General features: G+C 41.3%; 1 protein-coding gene across 1 annotated transcript in view; it reads right to left on the bottom strand.

Moving 5' to 3' along the window:
- Window positions 1-14,803, bottom strand: part of LOC103392446 (histone deacetylase 4-like) — a 69,949-nt gene extending 55,146 nt beyond the window's left edge. Inside the window, exon 1 of the mRNA XM_025063740.1 lies at window positions 14,213-14,803. Coding sequence (XP_024919508.1) covers window positions 14,213-14,234 — 22 coding nt within the window. The 5' untranslated portion in view covers window positions 14,235-14,803. The remainder of the gene's footprint in view (window positions 1-14,212) is intronic.
- Window positions 14,804-15,834: the final 1,031 nt, after the last annotated feature.

The raw sequence follows: 15,834 nt of genomic DNA, 5'->3' as shown, positions 1-15,834 counted from the left end.
GAGAGGAAAGGAGAGGAAAGGAAAGGAGAGGAAAGGGAACGGAACGGAAAGGAGAGGAAACGAAAGGAGAGGAAAGGAAAGGAGAGGAAAGGAAAGGAAAGGAAAGGAGAGGAAAGGGAACGGAACGGAAAGGAGAGGAAACGAAAGGAGAGGAAAGGAAAGGAGAGGAAAGGAAAGGAAACGAAAGGAAAGGAAAGGAAAGGAAAGGAAAGGAAAGGAGAAGAGAGGAAAGGAAAGGAAAGGAAATGAAAGGAAAGGAAAGGAAAGGAAAGGAAAGGAGAAGAGAGGAAAGGAGAGGAAAGGAAAGGAGAGGAAAGGAAAGGAAAGGAAAGGAAAGGAAAGGAGAAGAGAGGAAAGGAAAGGAAAGGAAAGGAGAGGGGAGGAGAGGAAAAGATTTGCATTGACTAAGCTGGATGCATTATTTGGATCTGTGCGTGTGCGTGTGTGTGTGTGTGTGTGTGTGTCAGTATGGTGGCAGATGGTAGAAAGATGACACCAGAGCTTGATGGGTGAAAGACAGGCCAGTCCTCCCAACACACACACACACTGAAGACCTGAAGGTGTTCGACCTCTGACCTCAGTTCCTCTAACGACCCTCAGGTCCCTGAAGGTTCAGGTTTTTCTCTCCGACGGTCATTAAAACCAACTTCAGCAGCAAATCAAAAAGTTTCAACGCACAGTAACAGGAAGTACTTCAGTGTGTGACGACAGAAACTTTGAACTACTGCAGTACAGCAGGACTGTCGTAGAGCAGGACAATCAGTAACTGGGCAAAAAAAAATTCACAGGAAATGACTACAAAAATGTCACCTGAACTACAAAAATAAAACGAAACAAACAGACACTTTGGCCTCATTTGACCAGGAAGTGACCAACCTTTAACGTGTTCAACATCAAGGCCACAGTAACAGTGAGCTGTGACATCAGTGACTTTTGGAACATCAGTCGTCTCAGCTGTCAAACTGTCAGTCATGGAGCGACCACAGCCGAGTTTTTTTATCAAGTTATTTTGACAAAATGTGAGGAGTCTCTGCATTTCTCAACCTGGACCACTGTGAGGCAGTGTCCTGTGTCCACACTCTTGAGTTGATGAAATCGGGGGGGGGAGGGGGGGGGAAGGGTGAGGGGGGGCGTCCTACCTTTCACAGACTGCTTTGTTTTCGCAGTAGCCTGCGGTGGACAAACGAAACACCTTTTTTGTTTTTACGGGCATCGAAGATCTGCCACATTTTCTGCTTCCTGAGTCGACAGTTGGGACGAGGGATATGTAATAACATGTAATCTGGTGGTAACGTGTAATTTCACCAACAGGAAGTGTACCATTAATGTAGTCGCCATAGCAGCTGATCCAAACAAAAAGAGTGAGACGGTACTGGAGTACTGGAAGAGTCTCGGACTGGAGTACACAGTTGATGGATATTTGAATACTCACTGACCCACAGCAACAGACACAAATATATCCCCCAAATACAGGACAGGTATTCTACATATACATGTCGTTACTTTTCTCCTGTTTATTTTACTAATTCCTCTAGTAAGAAAAAAAAACAAAACAGTAAGTGTTGACAAACCTTCGAGCGAATAACATACGTGATCTCCACATGGAAAAGGAAGGAAAGGAAAGGGGGAGGGAGGGGTGAGTAACTTATGCCTGGCAAGAAGACAAGATGGCACAGATCGTGCAGGAAACAGGAGTGTCTGGTTGAGTGAATACACACCTGGTGCACAGTGACGAGGCGCAGCCTTCATTAATGCAACAGCAGCGTGTGTCGACATTCACAAAAATGCAGACGCACAAATCTAAGGGTTTGGTTTTTTTAACATTTTTTCAACAGTCATGTGATCAGCGTCGGCTGGAGCCACCTTCACCTTCACCTTCACCTTGACTTGACCGGCAGTCACCAGCCTCGCCAACTACACCAACCTGTCTGGGCCACTACCACTCAGTCTGGCGTGTCCTGATCCTCAGTGATCTCTGCCAACTGTGCCATTCTGTCTGCCGAGAGGCTGCACCAAAACTGGCCGCCTGCCCGAACGCTGAGACTCTGAGCCAGAGCGTGAGCGTGCCAGCCACGCCAACCTGGCACCGCCACGGTTGACCAGGAGATAATCTGGTATAAAGACATTTCATAAATCTCCGTCAGGGGACTCACACAAACGTGGGATGTTTAAAAAAAAAATCTGATTCTTAAAAAGAGGAAAAAACTCATCGGTAAAATCATCGTGTACGACAGAGAGTATCCAAAGGTGAAAGTATTCACAATGAAGTATTTTTCCAAATGCACAAATGCTGCGTAACTGTGTACAACAAAGTATTACTATCGTATTATAAATACTGGCCAAAAAAAAAATCCTTCATGATTACTAAGTACATATTATAAATACTGGCCAAAAAAACAAAAACAAATTTGTTCCATGTCTCATCAGACTTTCTTCGAAAGAAAAACAAATACAAAATATCAGAAAAAAATCCTTCATGATTACTAAGTACTCAGTACTACTCCTGTACTACAGGGCTAGTACTACTTTCAGGATTTCTTTTTTTATTGCTGGACATTAAGTATTTTAATCTGTTCTGTGTTTTTTTTCTATAAATACACTGTACTACATCTTTTGTGTTTTTTTTTTCTATAAATACATTGTACTACATCTTATAGTGTCCAACAATAACTAGAGTATTTTAAGAAGTTCTTGTGTTTTTCTGTCTTTCAGCAGAGACTTGTTGACCAGAGTAGTTAGTCTGGAGTGAGGACGAAGGTTAACATTAACATTAAACTAGGATTTTAAAATAGTTCGAAGTTCGGAATGAGTAACTACGCATCGTGTCCACAAGAACACAAAAACCAGTGTGTGTGTGTGTGTGTAGGAACACGGACATCTGTCCAGGAGTAGACGGGTCAGTGGTTAGAGATAATGGTCTTCTGTGTGTAAGTATAGTATTACACATGTGGACGTCATGTGGCGGGAAAACGTTAGAAAAAAAAAAAAAAGAGTTAAACCTGACAACGTTGGATTTTACTCATACACATCTGAAGACGATACCAATCAACTGCCACCACTTTATACTGCAATTAATCAAAGTTTACACCTATGCAACCAAGGCAGTGCAAAAGTTTTAGGCAGGGTTTTTTTGGTTTTTTTTTTAAAAAGCAAACATCTGGATCGCAGGCTGAGGGCAGGGCCGTGCTCCACCGGGCTGCTGGACCTGTTCGGCCAGGGTGCAGGGCACCAGCTCGACTGACGTATTATTTTTTATAAAAAAAAAATGGTGTTAAATCTCTTTATTTTATTGTATTGTATTTACACAATACAAAAATGACCTTAACCGCACGCCTACAGTTACTGTTCTCCATTAAATTACAAAATTCTTGACGTCACTGAAACGGCTGCAAAACACCTATAAATGTTAGTTTTCATCACGTCTTATTTTATGTCCATCTTTTTGTTACTGGTCAAAAACAAACACTAGGGGCAGCACCGAGACCACAGGGTCGACAGAAACAATCCGTCGATCTGTTGGCAACAACACAAACAGTTTGGTACGTCTGAAGAACAACAGCAGGTTTTTTTTTTGAGGAGTTAAAACAGAAGTGCAGTCAGGTGGGCTGAAAGGAAAGTGAAAAATAATTCCCGATCTGGAAAGAAAGACTAGGGGGGAAAAAAACGCAGGTAATGAAGAGGGTTGAAATAATGAGGACTGGCTGCAGGTAAGAAGAGAGAGGCTTCAGTAAAAAGGTAGAGGCAGAGGCTATAAAACTAAGAGGCACCTTTTAAAAAAGAGCAACGTGAACCAGAAGAGCTTCATACAATAAGCCAGCACATTCCCAGTAATTAGGAAGGAATTTCTTACATGTGGCTCCCTCTGACGTCAATCCCGTACCTTCCCAGAGTTTACTTTCTCTTCCCAGTGCTGTGAATGTTTAGTGCTGGGCTGCTTTTGGCAAAGCTCCTGGACATGGGCGCTGGGAGGGGTCTGGAGGGAAGGGTGGGGTTTCTTTGCTTGTTTAAAAAGCAAGCAAGGATGAGCACGGTTACCTCAGAGCCAGTGTTTGAACTCTGTGCTTCTGCACTGTACTCTGTGTGTGTTGACATTTCACTAATCAGTGGAGTCGAGAGAGTGAAAGCAGTTCAAATATTTAAAACACGGTCCTGTAAAGTCTCCACTTCAGCCCAACTCCTCTGATCAACAAATATCGCACGTACTGTAACGGGTATTTCATGAGAAGAGTGAAATGTAACTTTTAGCTCATGCCAATCATTCCTGAAAATGTTTTAGCCTAAGACGGTCCTTCGTCTGCGATCAGTCGGTCTCTGGTTCTGTGCGGCGGCCATCTGCTCCCTACTCTGATCTGTGGATCTGCTGAAACTGAGACAATAGCTGAAAAACATTCAGTTACACTGAGACATGTGCATGTGTGTGTGTGTGTGTGTGTGTGTGTGTGTGTCTGCCCGACTGCGACCCCGCTCTCACCAGCACGTCACATGAAACAGACCGGGGGATTAGCTGCGATACGACCGACTCGGTCAGGTTTCTGCACTGAGTTTACCGAGGGATTAGCCGTCAATCTGACGCTGAGTGGATTGTGTTGTCATTATGATTATTATCCATCATACTGTGGAAAGCTGTGATTTACACTGAATTTATTTTATCTCATGTCTCCTATATATCCATGTACTCCAGTATACACACGTACATGTACACACACGTCCTGTCCTGGTACCGTTCTTTACCAGCGCCGTCGCCGCTGCTTCTCTGGGTTGGGTCAGAGCTAGCAGGAACAAACGCTGCCACCTACAGTACATTCAGTAAATATATCATCAAAATGAACTTTCTGTACAGTTTACAGAAGGTCACCCCCCCGCAACCCCACCTCCCCAATCGTGTGTTTCGACTGAAAACACCGTCTCCAGCTCTCCAGTAAAAGCGTCACTTAAACTGTGCAGCACGACTTCAGTTTCAAATGAAAACAATGTTGGTTAAATAAGGGAGAATTAGAAGAGAAGTTAAGTAAATTACACACATACTGTGACAGAAAGAAGAAAAACAACAACAAATAAATCCTGGTTTTGTATTAGTTTGTATTTTCTCTTTCTCTCTCTCTCTCTCAGTCTCTGTCTCTCTCTTCCAAATGTTGCCTGGAAACTTGCCAACCACAGGGATTCTTCTACTGGCCTCAGTTTGTTTGGTCTCCTTCCCTCTCTTCATGCCCAGTGCAGGTTGGCCTGCGCTCCTTCGCTGAGCCCTGTGTGTGGATTCACGATTCCCATGCCATCTGATGTCAACAAACTCCTTCGGCAACGCTAATCCACCTTCAAAACTCCCCTCAGATCAGTAGAGAAAGGGGGAGGGGGCGCCAGAGGACAGCCAAGTTTTACAGGAATGTTTAAGTCACAAGAATTAGGCCTGGAATTTTGATCGATGAATTACAGTCATGGTACAGACACCACCGATAATGTTAGCTACAACCGTCCTGGTACAGACACCTGCGCTAATGTTAGCTAGAACAGTCCTTGTACAGACACCAGCGATAACGTTAGCTTCAACAGTCCTGGTACAGACACCAGAGTTAATGTTAGCTACAACAGTCCTGGTACAGACACCAGCAATAATGTTAGCTAGAACAGTCCTTGTACAGACACCAGCGATAACGTTAGCTACAACAGTCCTGGTACAGACACCAGAGCTAACGGTGTAGCCAGCCCACGGTCAAGGTCTTTAGATGTTGAATAGTTGTTGTCAGACCACCAAATATGTAACCATAGCTAGCGTACCTTAGCCTACTGCTCACAGAGGTCGTAACCTCTACACCGGCTCAAACCTCCACGATCTTGTATTCGACAGAAGCCTTTGACAAGGCAAAGCACAACCATTACTTTCATGTACAGATGACTTAATTATAAGATCTGGGTTTTTATTACAGAGCCTTTCAGAGGAAGTACGACGCTTATAACCAACAATTAGACATAAACCATTTGGCGGAAGCAAATGCAGTGGTGTGGGGCCGGGAGGAGGGGGTTGTTGCGGGTGTGAGGTTTTTTTTTTTTATCTCTGTGGTTAAAGAAAGAACCTGCTTCAGAAATAAAATGTTTTTTGAAATAATCCATGTCACGTTTTTTTTTAATGCAAAAAATTAAGTATTTTAAACATGCTGAAAAACTTTTTCCTGCAGTATGTGCAAATGACAACATATCAGCAAGACAACAAGACATCACTGTGGATGGAAATACTGTAGACATGGTTTCAGTAAGAGGGTTGGTTAAAATTTTTTTTTTTTAAAAATCAAGAAGTCATACAGCATTTATAATCAAATTTTTCAAGAAGTCATACAGCATTTATAATCAAAGAAAATGAACAGCGAGTCAAGAATGACCTGTGTCGACTTACAGGATCTTCATCCACGGAATGTCAGGGCAATGGCACAGTTTTACAAACACAAAGGCAACTTTTGTTACTACGTTTAAACAAAGCAATCTGATGATCTCTGATTAAGTTGTTATGAATAAAAATGAGGCGTGGTGACACAGCGCTTCAGCAGCGTGCATCATGAGGAAGCAAAAAAAAAAAAGAACAAATCACTGACATCAGTGCAATTGACCAATAGAAAAGTCAGGCCAGTGGCGCATACTTGAAACGTTGAGATAATAGGAGATAGAATTTCAGTTAGCAATAACAGTTATAAATGTAACTGTTCCATAACTTGTCAATAAATGTTTCTACAATTGATTGTTATCTATATAAGTTACCAATGTTGCTCATTGCTGTGTAATAAAAAAACTTTTTATTTTTATTTTATTTAATGCTTTTTAAGCTGCAGCGGGCCATACATAATGACTTGGCGGGCCACATCTGGTCCGCGGGCCCTGAGTTTGACACGTGCGTACACGTGTGAATAAAATTAAGACGATCGTTCACAGAGACTGGACTTAGCTTCAAATAGTGACAAAGTAGGTTTTAATGCATGTTTTCTGGCAATTTCTGTACTGTAAAAAGCCAGAAACAAATATTAAGTCTTAAAAAAATATATAGTCCTGCCAACTGCCTGCCTGCCTGGGTGGTATAATTACACCACTCACAAAGCCCACATTAGGGGAACATTCATGAGGGAAAAATGCAGAAAACTATATTTAATTGGTTGTGTTCAGTGTTTATAAGGTGTTCAAGCCCGGGCCCAGAGAGACAGCGGTGAGAACAGCACAGGGCAGAGCAGCTTGAGCTTAGAGACTGGCTCTGAAGTGGCTGTGATGACAGTGAGATGACACACGGGCACCGGAGACGTCAGGACGTGAGTCACGCTAATGAAGCAGCCAGTACAAAAAGGTAGGGTGAAGACAGAGGAGGAACAAGTACAGGCTGACGGATGTATTAACAGTAGCACTTCAGACAATTACAGCCTGCTGCTGCTGCTGCTGCTGCTGATCAGCGTTTTAATGCCCCGTCCTCAAAGTGTTACACGAGAGCGACGGAAATCAAAGAGTCTGTTACTGCGCCGTATTGTCGATCATCAAAAACACCGACTGCTGCGGGGGAGTCAGCCTCATTTTGGTTCACGGCCCGGATACAACGCTAATTAGATGTCAAGTGGGCCGGACCGGTACAATCATAATCACGATCCAGTGTTTGTACTTTTTTTTTTAATTATTAAAATTTATCAAGACGGCCGGATTGAACACTCTAGCGGGCCGTTTTTTGGCCGCGGGCCATATGTTCGACACCTCCAGCCTACTGTCTAAGCCTGTGACGACAACAAATTTTTCGTGACTTTATATTATCCCACAAATTATATTATATTATATAAAAGATAATATCACCATCATTATTTTAAGACCAAATTAACTAAAAGATAATATCGCCATCATTATTTTAAGACCAAATTAACTAATGCAACGATCATAAAAAAGTAATTTGTACAATTTTCAAATTTCCTACAGTAGTGAGAAGCTGAGCTGAGAATTACTTCTTGTTTACTGCGGTGCCGATGACTAAAGGTTCTTAATGAGGCAACATTCGAGAACCTCTAATGAGTCAGAGCCACAACAAAAGGAAAAACGTGATTTCTGTAATAACGACTTTAAATTCACATTTGGTCCAACGTCAGATCGGATCGTCATCATCCAGGAAGATCTACCAGCACTGAGAAATGGTTTAAATCCAAACACTTGTTGCTGCTGTACTGATGGCTGTTTGGCTCAACATGTGGCACCGTAATGTCCCGGTGAACTGTCCGAATTTGCGAGAGACAGCTAGTTAAATATTAACACTTGGATTAGTACTTGTCATGATGTTCCACGAAAGCAAACACTTTGTTTGTTAAGGGCTCATTATCTGATAATTAACACTATGTATTTCATTATTATATGACAGTGTGTGTGTGTGTGTGTGTGACCTGGTGTGATCCCACATGTGGGTTCGTACATAATTTCACTTCATCATTAAGCTCTGAAACTTTCGAGACTTGATGAAACTTTTCTAACGTGTCCCTCCTTTTGAACTGAACTCTGAAGAGTTCACGAGGACTAAACAACTTCATCACCGCAGCTCTTGAATCCGGGCTACTGCGTGTCTTCGACGTTCCATTCATCAAATTGGCTACTGGCTCTGAAAGCTGAGAAAATGAGCTTGCTGTGTTATGCTAATGAATGAGGCTAGTCTGGTAAATGACAAATGTGGGAGGACAACAAATGTCTGGGTTTTTGTTTCATGCAATTTGACTGATGGCCGGCGCTAATGGACCCAGTGAACTCTGCTGCAGGTTCATCAGGTACAGTAAGCATGCTGATTAGAAAAGTGATACAGAAAAGTAAAGTCCGTCCATCCGTCCATCCATCCATCCATCCATCCATCATCTACTGCTTATTCCATTGCAGGGTCAGGGGGTTAGGATAGGACTGGATAAGATACCTTAACTCCCTTACTATCTATAGACAATTATGTCATGTTCTACCTTATCCTGTCGTACATCATCTTCCTCAACCTTAGAAGGTATGCCATCTTATCTTACAGTACTGTATCCTATATCCTTATCTATTATTTTATTATCGTATTTTAACGTATACCATCTTTATTATCCTATCTTTATTTACCTTATTTAGCCTATCCTGTGATCTCCCAGCCTGGGATCTTGGCCTATCCTTTGAGGTCTTGAAATTCAACCCAATCAACATGATTATTTATCAGCCGAGATCGACATATGATGATTTACATCAACTGCTGCTAAACTGATACCAAAGCTAGCTTCACGATGTAACGGTTATTTACTGTAAACGCACCACTGTATCATGAGAGGCCTGTGTTTTCACCAACCATCTTCATCCCTTCTCATCGTCTTCATCATCAACCACAGAGAACGATTCGGCGACATCTTGTCCCAATCAGTCAGAACTCAAACATAGAACTGACCCAATGACCAGGGCACGGAGGCATCAAACTAATTTTGTCACAGACAGACGAGGTACGATAAAGAGACGACAGATTTCTGCGATTGGGTTCATTCTCTGCATTTTCAGATGTACATTTTATTTACACCAAAAGTTTAAACTAACTTTTCCTCCAGGTTTCCCTCAGATATATTTCCTTCCTCCTAACAGGTTATGAAACATTAAAGGGAAGTGACCCTGTTAAAGGCACCCGTGCAGTTCATTCCTAGAAGCTACACATACCCAAAACATAAACCTGACATTTTGCAAATCACTGGCAAAATAGCAACAATGTTTAGCCAAAACAATAATCATGTCCCAGCGGTCCTGGTTACTGTTACAAAAAAATAGACTGAAGTTAAAAAAAAAAAAATCTAAAAAAAAAAAAAACAGGAAAAAAAAATAGAGTTAATAATGATTTTAGTATTTGTGCTGCAAATTAAAATATTCTAAGATTAATATTACATCTAAAAAAGAACAAATATCCCAAAGGAAAACATTTATTAATGAAACATTTTTATATTTTTTATAACAGATTTTAGCCTTAACATATCATAGGGTATTACAGTAATAAACAGATACAAACTATATACTGTTCTTAAAATTATTGTAATCTTTTATTGTTATTTTCACACATATATATATAAATATATTCCAGTTATAAAACTGTGAGGTCGCTGTGCTCTCTAGTTACCTGTTGCTCCTTGGAATCTTTTTTTTAATCAAAGGTGCTGTAGGTCAACACCTCCTCAGGATGCCACTCCCTGGGGTATTTCAGGCATTATTAGTCCAACACAGTTGGAAGGCCTGTGTTCTGTGGCTTATTATGGGATTAATGCCTGGAAAAGTTCATTCTACCCTGGGAGACCCAGGGGGCACTAAGTCTTTCTTAAAGGGGATTGTGTAACTGCTGGATTACATCCTCAAAGACCCACCTGCCCCCTCCCTCCTTCTCTCCCTCTCTCCCTCCTCCTCCACCTCTCCCCTTCCTCCCCTGTCCTCTGTTGACCCCATACAGTGGGTTCCACCTCCTCCCAGCCGAGGTTCTTTTCTAATCCTACCCAGGAAAAGGGCGATGTCACAGAATGACGACGTGATCATCTGTCGTCGTCCGAGCACGGCAGCAGATGAAGGTTAATCTTTAAGGTCTTGGATGTTCTTCATTTCTACATCTGGGAAGCTCCGACTGTGTAGTAACACGACCACTCACTGTGATACTGAGAAAACTGTCGTCACAATCCAGAAACCATCACATTTTTGAAAGTGTGATGATTGTTTTTACTACATCTATGAAACACTCCAGGGATTAACACCGGCCACAGGGGGGCGACGGGCTGCAGATTAAGGATCTAAAGATTAAATACATATTATACTACTGTTTACTACTGTGTTCAAAATGAGATGGTTCCTTGTCTTTGCCCTTAAATGGTAATGAGTCTCAACGTGCCCCGCCCACCAGCTGTTCTAGAGGAAAGTTACTTCATGTAACCTTGGCAACAGTAAAATAAACAAAAATAAATTTGTACTATATTGATCCCATATTTGGGAAATTGTTGCGTTAACAGCAGATACGCTGTTAACAGGCTGACGCTAGCATGTGGTTCCTCTGGGAATCAAACGCAGGACTCTCTGCTTCTGAGGCAGGCGTGCTATCCGCTACACTATGGAACCGACAGAACGTACTATTAACTTGACAGCTGGTGGATTTGAACTCATAACAACCTTCTGGACCCAAGTTCACCACCGTCAGACTGTCGGACGATATGTTAATATGGACTTAAAAAAATTTGTTTCCATTAACAGCGAAAGACTCCTTTAATTTCTTATTTATATTTTTTAAAAAAACTTCACGTGAATTTTCCAAACAACTTTTGCTGCTCATTCTGTTAAGAGAGAAGTTTTAATTCTCCACGAAGGCTTCTGTTCGACGCCGTTTTTACTCTCTTTCCTGCCCATCTTTCCACTGAAGCTAATTTGACTGAACCGAGGATAAATGAGAACATTACCCGATCAGCACTTAAACGCATCACACGCAGACGGATCAGGTCTCGATTGTGTCCCTCTGGCTCTTTAGACGATTGACAAACTAGATTCTAGTGACGACTTCAAAACGATCATCAAATTACAGCGCCGTTCTCCGCGAAACTACTTCAAGAACTTTCTACGAAAACCCAACCAGTCGCAGCTCACAAAGAAAAAATCGTACGTTACTGTTACTGTTATTGTGGTTAATGAATCTCAATTAATCACATTTTTATCAAGTAGCAAAGTTCGACAAAATGAGCGAATCGCAGCTCACAAAGAAAAAATCGTACGTTACTGTTACTGTTATTGTGGTTAATGAATCTCAATTAATCACATTTTTATCAAGTAGCAAAGTTCGACAAAATGAGCGACATCCATTAACAGACCCAGTTTATCTCTAACGGATCATGGTCAACATTAGAGTCAACATTTAAAGACTTTTTTTTAAAGGTTTTATAATAACGACATCCATTAACAGACCCAGTTTATCTCTAACGGATCATGGTCAACATTAGAGTCAACATTTAAAGACTTTTTTTAATGCGACTGAATCAGAGTCCTGAAAAAAACAACTTTTCTTTGAGTTCCTCACTGTTCTGCTGCACTCACAGATGAAGACAATTGGATCTCTGAAAACAAAACCGCCAAAAGCAGCAAGACTTGTCTTTTCCATTTGCTCAACTCATTCATGCTCGACTCATGGTGTTGTAGCATGTCCTGCACACTGACAAAGAAGGGTTTGTCTTTACATACCTCCGAGTTATTTTAAAAAACTGATGAGAGTTCCAAAAGGACAACAAACATCATGTGATAAATGTGGTCAGACAGTTTGGAAATGATGACAATCTAGGAACATAAAAGAGGAAAGTATGACTCACTCCACCATTTAACTCGCATAACAATGTATTTCAGTAAAAAAAAAAGAGAAAAAAAAATGACAGACACATTTGTCCTGTGCCAGTGTTCACAGCTATCTGACGCACGTTCTTCTGGCAAAGCCTCAACCTTGTCTTTATTCTCAGTTCAAGAGAAAAGAAGTCTTTGCCAGCAATCAACCGAGCACCACACAGGTCAGATCCACAACATCACGGCATTTAATACGACCGATGACGACCAAAGCCTGATGGGTAGGAAGAGCAGAAACGGCCTTTTGTTGCGAGTGTGAATCTTTTTTTTTTTTAAAAAGACTTTCAGAGAGACGGCGACGTGGGCTTCGGTTTAAGGTCAAACGCAGCACAAATGTGTGGGTTTTCTTAGCAACACACCTTGGATATTATTTATTGGCAGCGAAACACGCCGTGCTGTTTCAATTGTCACATCACAAAAAACGATTGCACTGTCAATATCAGTCGGAACATCACGAAATAGTACACAGACAAAGAAGTTCATTTTCCTGTTGGCTTCACACCTGTATATTTCAACATTAACACGTTGGTGAATTTAAATCCCTGCTTTCCCGGGAGGAGTTTTCCAATAGGTGAGGTGTGGGGTGGTGGTGGTGGTGGTGGGGGGGGTTATAGGGGTAACGTGAACCTCCAGGGAGATAAAGTAGATACGATTAATAATATCAGTGATATAGATCTGTGCTACGTACAAATGTATATACAATAACCGTGTATATAAATATATTGTGCTGAGCCGCCTAGTGGTCGGAAATACAAAAAAAAAACTAAACCTTTAAAAATTAAGTGCTCCTTTATTAGGAAATGTACAGCCTTGACTTTCCTAGAAATTTGTACTTCTACTAATTAACAACAGACTTTTAACGGTATCATAAATAATGACGTTTCTGGGTTTAGAACAATATGCTGTGTCAAAGAGTCGAACCGTCAACTCCAGTAACGTGTCTTTGGAGGCAGTTCATGTTTCAGTTTTACCCGTGAAGCTATTTCAGATCATACATACTACTACTACTACCTAAAGTATGTCAAATATATGAAATACATTATTAAATGTTTCCTTGCCAGGACGCCGTGCCAGGAAATGACAACAACAAGAAGAAACTATTTTGATGTGAGTGACATCACTGAGATATTTTGTATCACAGCTACAGTTGTTAATTAACTGTTGCTCGACGGCCTGTTTTCACAGCCCAGCTCTGTTTTTTCCGTTTATTCTCAGGTGCAAAAAAAAAAAAAAAGGTTTGACACTAAATCTTGTCACAATCACACTTGTTGTCAGCAAGAAAAAGATAATCTATTTCTTGGAGTTGTTTAATGAGAAACTACAGTACCTCACTACTGTCTCGGATTTAATCCATGTAATATACCTTCGCTTACTTATGGGACTGGTTAGCTGGTTAACTAGTAGTACTAGTCATGGTATCTTCATGACTCCAGACTCAAAGACATGCACATCAGCGTGGTCCTCACGTTAACTATACAGAGCGCAAATACTTCAAATACTGCAACAAGCTGGGCCCAATGGGTTTGACCTCCTGCTCAACCAATCACTCGTCAGAAGATTGAAGAGCTCTTGATGAACGCAGTGGGTTAAGTCTGTTGAACAAGGTGTTAATTTCATTTAAAAAACCTTGTTTTTTTTTTTTTAAAGTAGTTACGAGTTAAGAAACTTCTTCGACCTTTAAGGTAGCAGAACAAAAAAGAAGAAATTTGCAATTCCGTGAATCTGAATTGTTCAAGATTTTTGACCAATGACCGGGAATCACTGTTAAAAAAACCTTAATCAGACTCAATTCAGAAAAGTTTAAACTAAGATAAAAGGGAAACACATCCAAACAAAACTCTTCTGTTTAACTAACTCGTTGTCTTACCTGGGCGACTGTGAGTGCTCATGGCTACAGCGGCTGACGGTTGTAGTCCAGGTAGTGGGCGGTGATGGCGTTAATGCACCACCAGAGGGACTGCAGTGGCCATCCTGTGATTACCACCCAGGTAGGGATTGAAGGAGGAAAACGCCAGACCGAGGATGGAAAAAGTTTTAGGGCTTCATGGCACACCTCCACAGGCAGGTACGGTAACGTTGTGGTCCTGGTACTGGTAACCTCTGACCGGTCCGTCTGTGAGAAAACATGGAGAGAAAAATTTAATTATAAGTGTACGTGTGTTAGCTTTTCTTTTGGTTGTTAATTCTGATTTGGCTGCTTTTTTGGGGGGGTTTGGACAAATCAGTCGAATCAGAAATTGTGTCCCCAAAACGAAAGCATGAACAACAGCTGTATTTTGACTGTGAGCGACTCATTCGTTCTTAACTGAAATCAGGTTCCCACTAGGGAGAACATATGTACCACCAATCACACATGCACCATAGTTTGAGAACCATATTTTTGTTTTGAAAGGCTCAAATGTAATGTAATAATAATAATAACAATAATGATAATTATTATTATTATTATGTCATTTAAAATGCCAAACCACAAAGAGAAAAATAAATTAAAGACAATCTATTACCTAGGAATGTGGACAATGTTTTAGCACAGGTTACACTGTGTCAGCAGAATGCTTGGAGACTATGGAGTCCTCACACATTTTATCGCAATACACAAAGTGCGTAATAAAGCTGGAGGGGGAAGACCAAAACTACTACAGCAGAAGCCATCAACCCGAAATCTGCAGCAGGACTCGTCTCAAAGTCCCTGCCATATGATTTAATTTTCGAAGAGTTAAACAGTCCTCCTGGGGTCCTATTAAAAGGGAATCTTTGTGCAGCATTGCAGGTATTTTCCCTTCAGCGCACGGCCATAAAACACGGGGCCTGCATCCCTTTATGTCGTCTCATTTCCACAGACTGACACTTAGGATTGGAGCAGATTTATTGCTGCCGTACACTAAAGTTTGAATCTGGAAATGTAGCATTAAACCTGACAGGGAAACAGCTCTCAGGGTCCCATAATGGACTTCATTTCCCAAGTACTCTCAGCACTGCCGGGAGTAATCACCGCCGCATAAAAATAACATGTGGTCAGACAGTGAGCAGTAAACAACAATTAAGAGACCCCTTGCCCAGCTCGTGAAATGAATCATTGAAAACGTCCTCTCTCTCTGCGCTCCACTTGTTGATGAATTATTCAGCTGGCAAGTGGGATTAGTGGCACGCTTGTATGCCACTGATTGACATGGTTTGTATTTTTCTTTGTTACTGGCAAAAAAAGGGGTGATGTGTTAACAACAACAACAAAAAAAACAAAATATTGATATGAAACCTGGGAGCCTTAAAGACAAATAATTTATCTCTGGGAAAATACATACACCACCAAACAGTTAGTGTGAAGCTAGCCAAAACATCAGTGTGAAGTTAGCCAAACACCAGTTGCAACTTAGTCAAACATCGGTTTGAACTTCGCCAAACACAAGTTCAAAGTTAGCCAACAATCGGTTTGATCTTAGCTAAACACCAGTTCAAAGTTAGCCAAACACCAGTTTGAACGTAGCCAAA

This window comes from Cynoglossus semilaevis, chromosome 16 (genome assembly GCF_000523025.1).
Source record: "Cynoglossus semilaevis isolate Cse_v1.0 chromosome 16, Cse_v1.0, whole genome shotgun sequence".
NCBI classification, from domain to species: domain Eukaryota; kingdom Metazoa; phylum Chordata; class Actinopteri; order Pleuronectiformes; family Cynoglossidae; genus Cynoglossus; species Cynoglossus semilaevis.
This window is presented reverse-complemented; position numbering and strand designations above follow the sequence as displayed.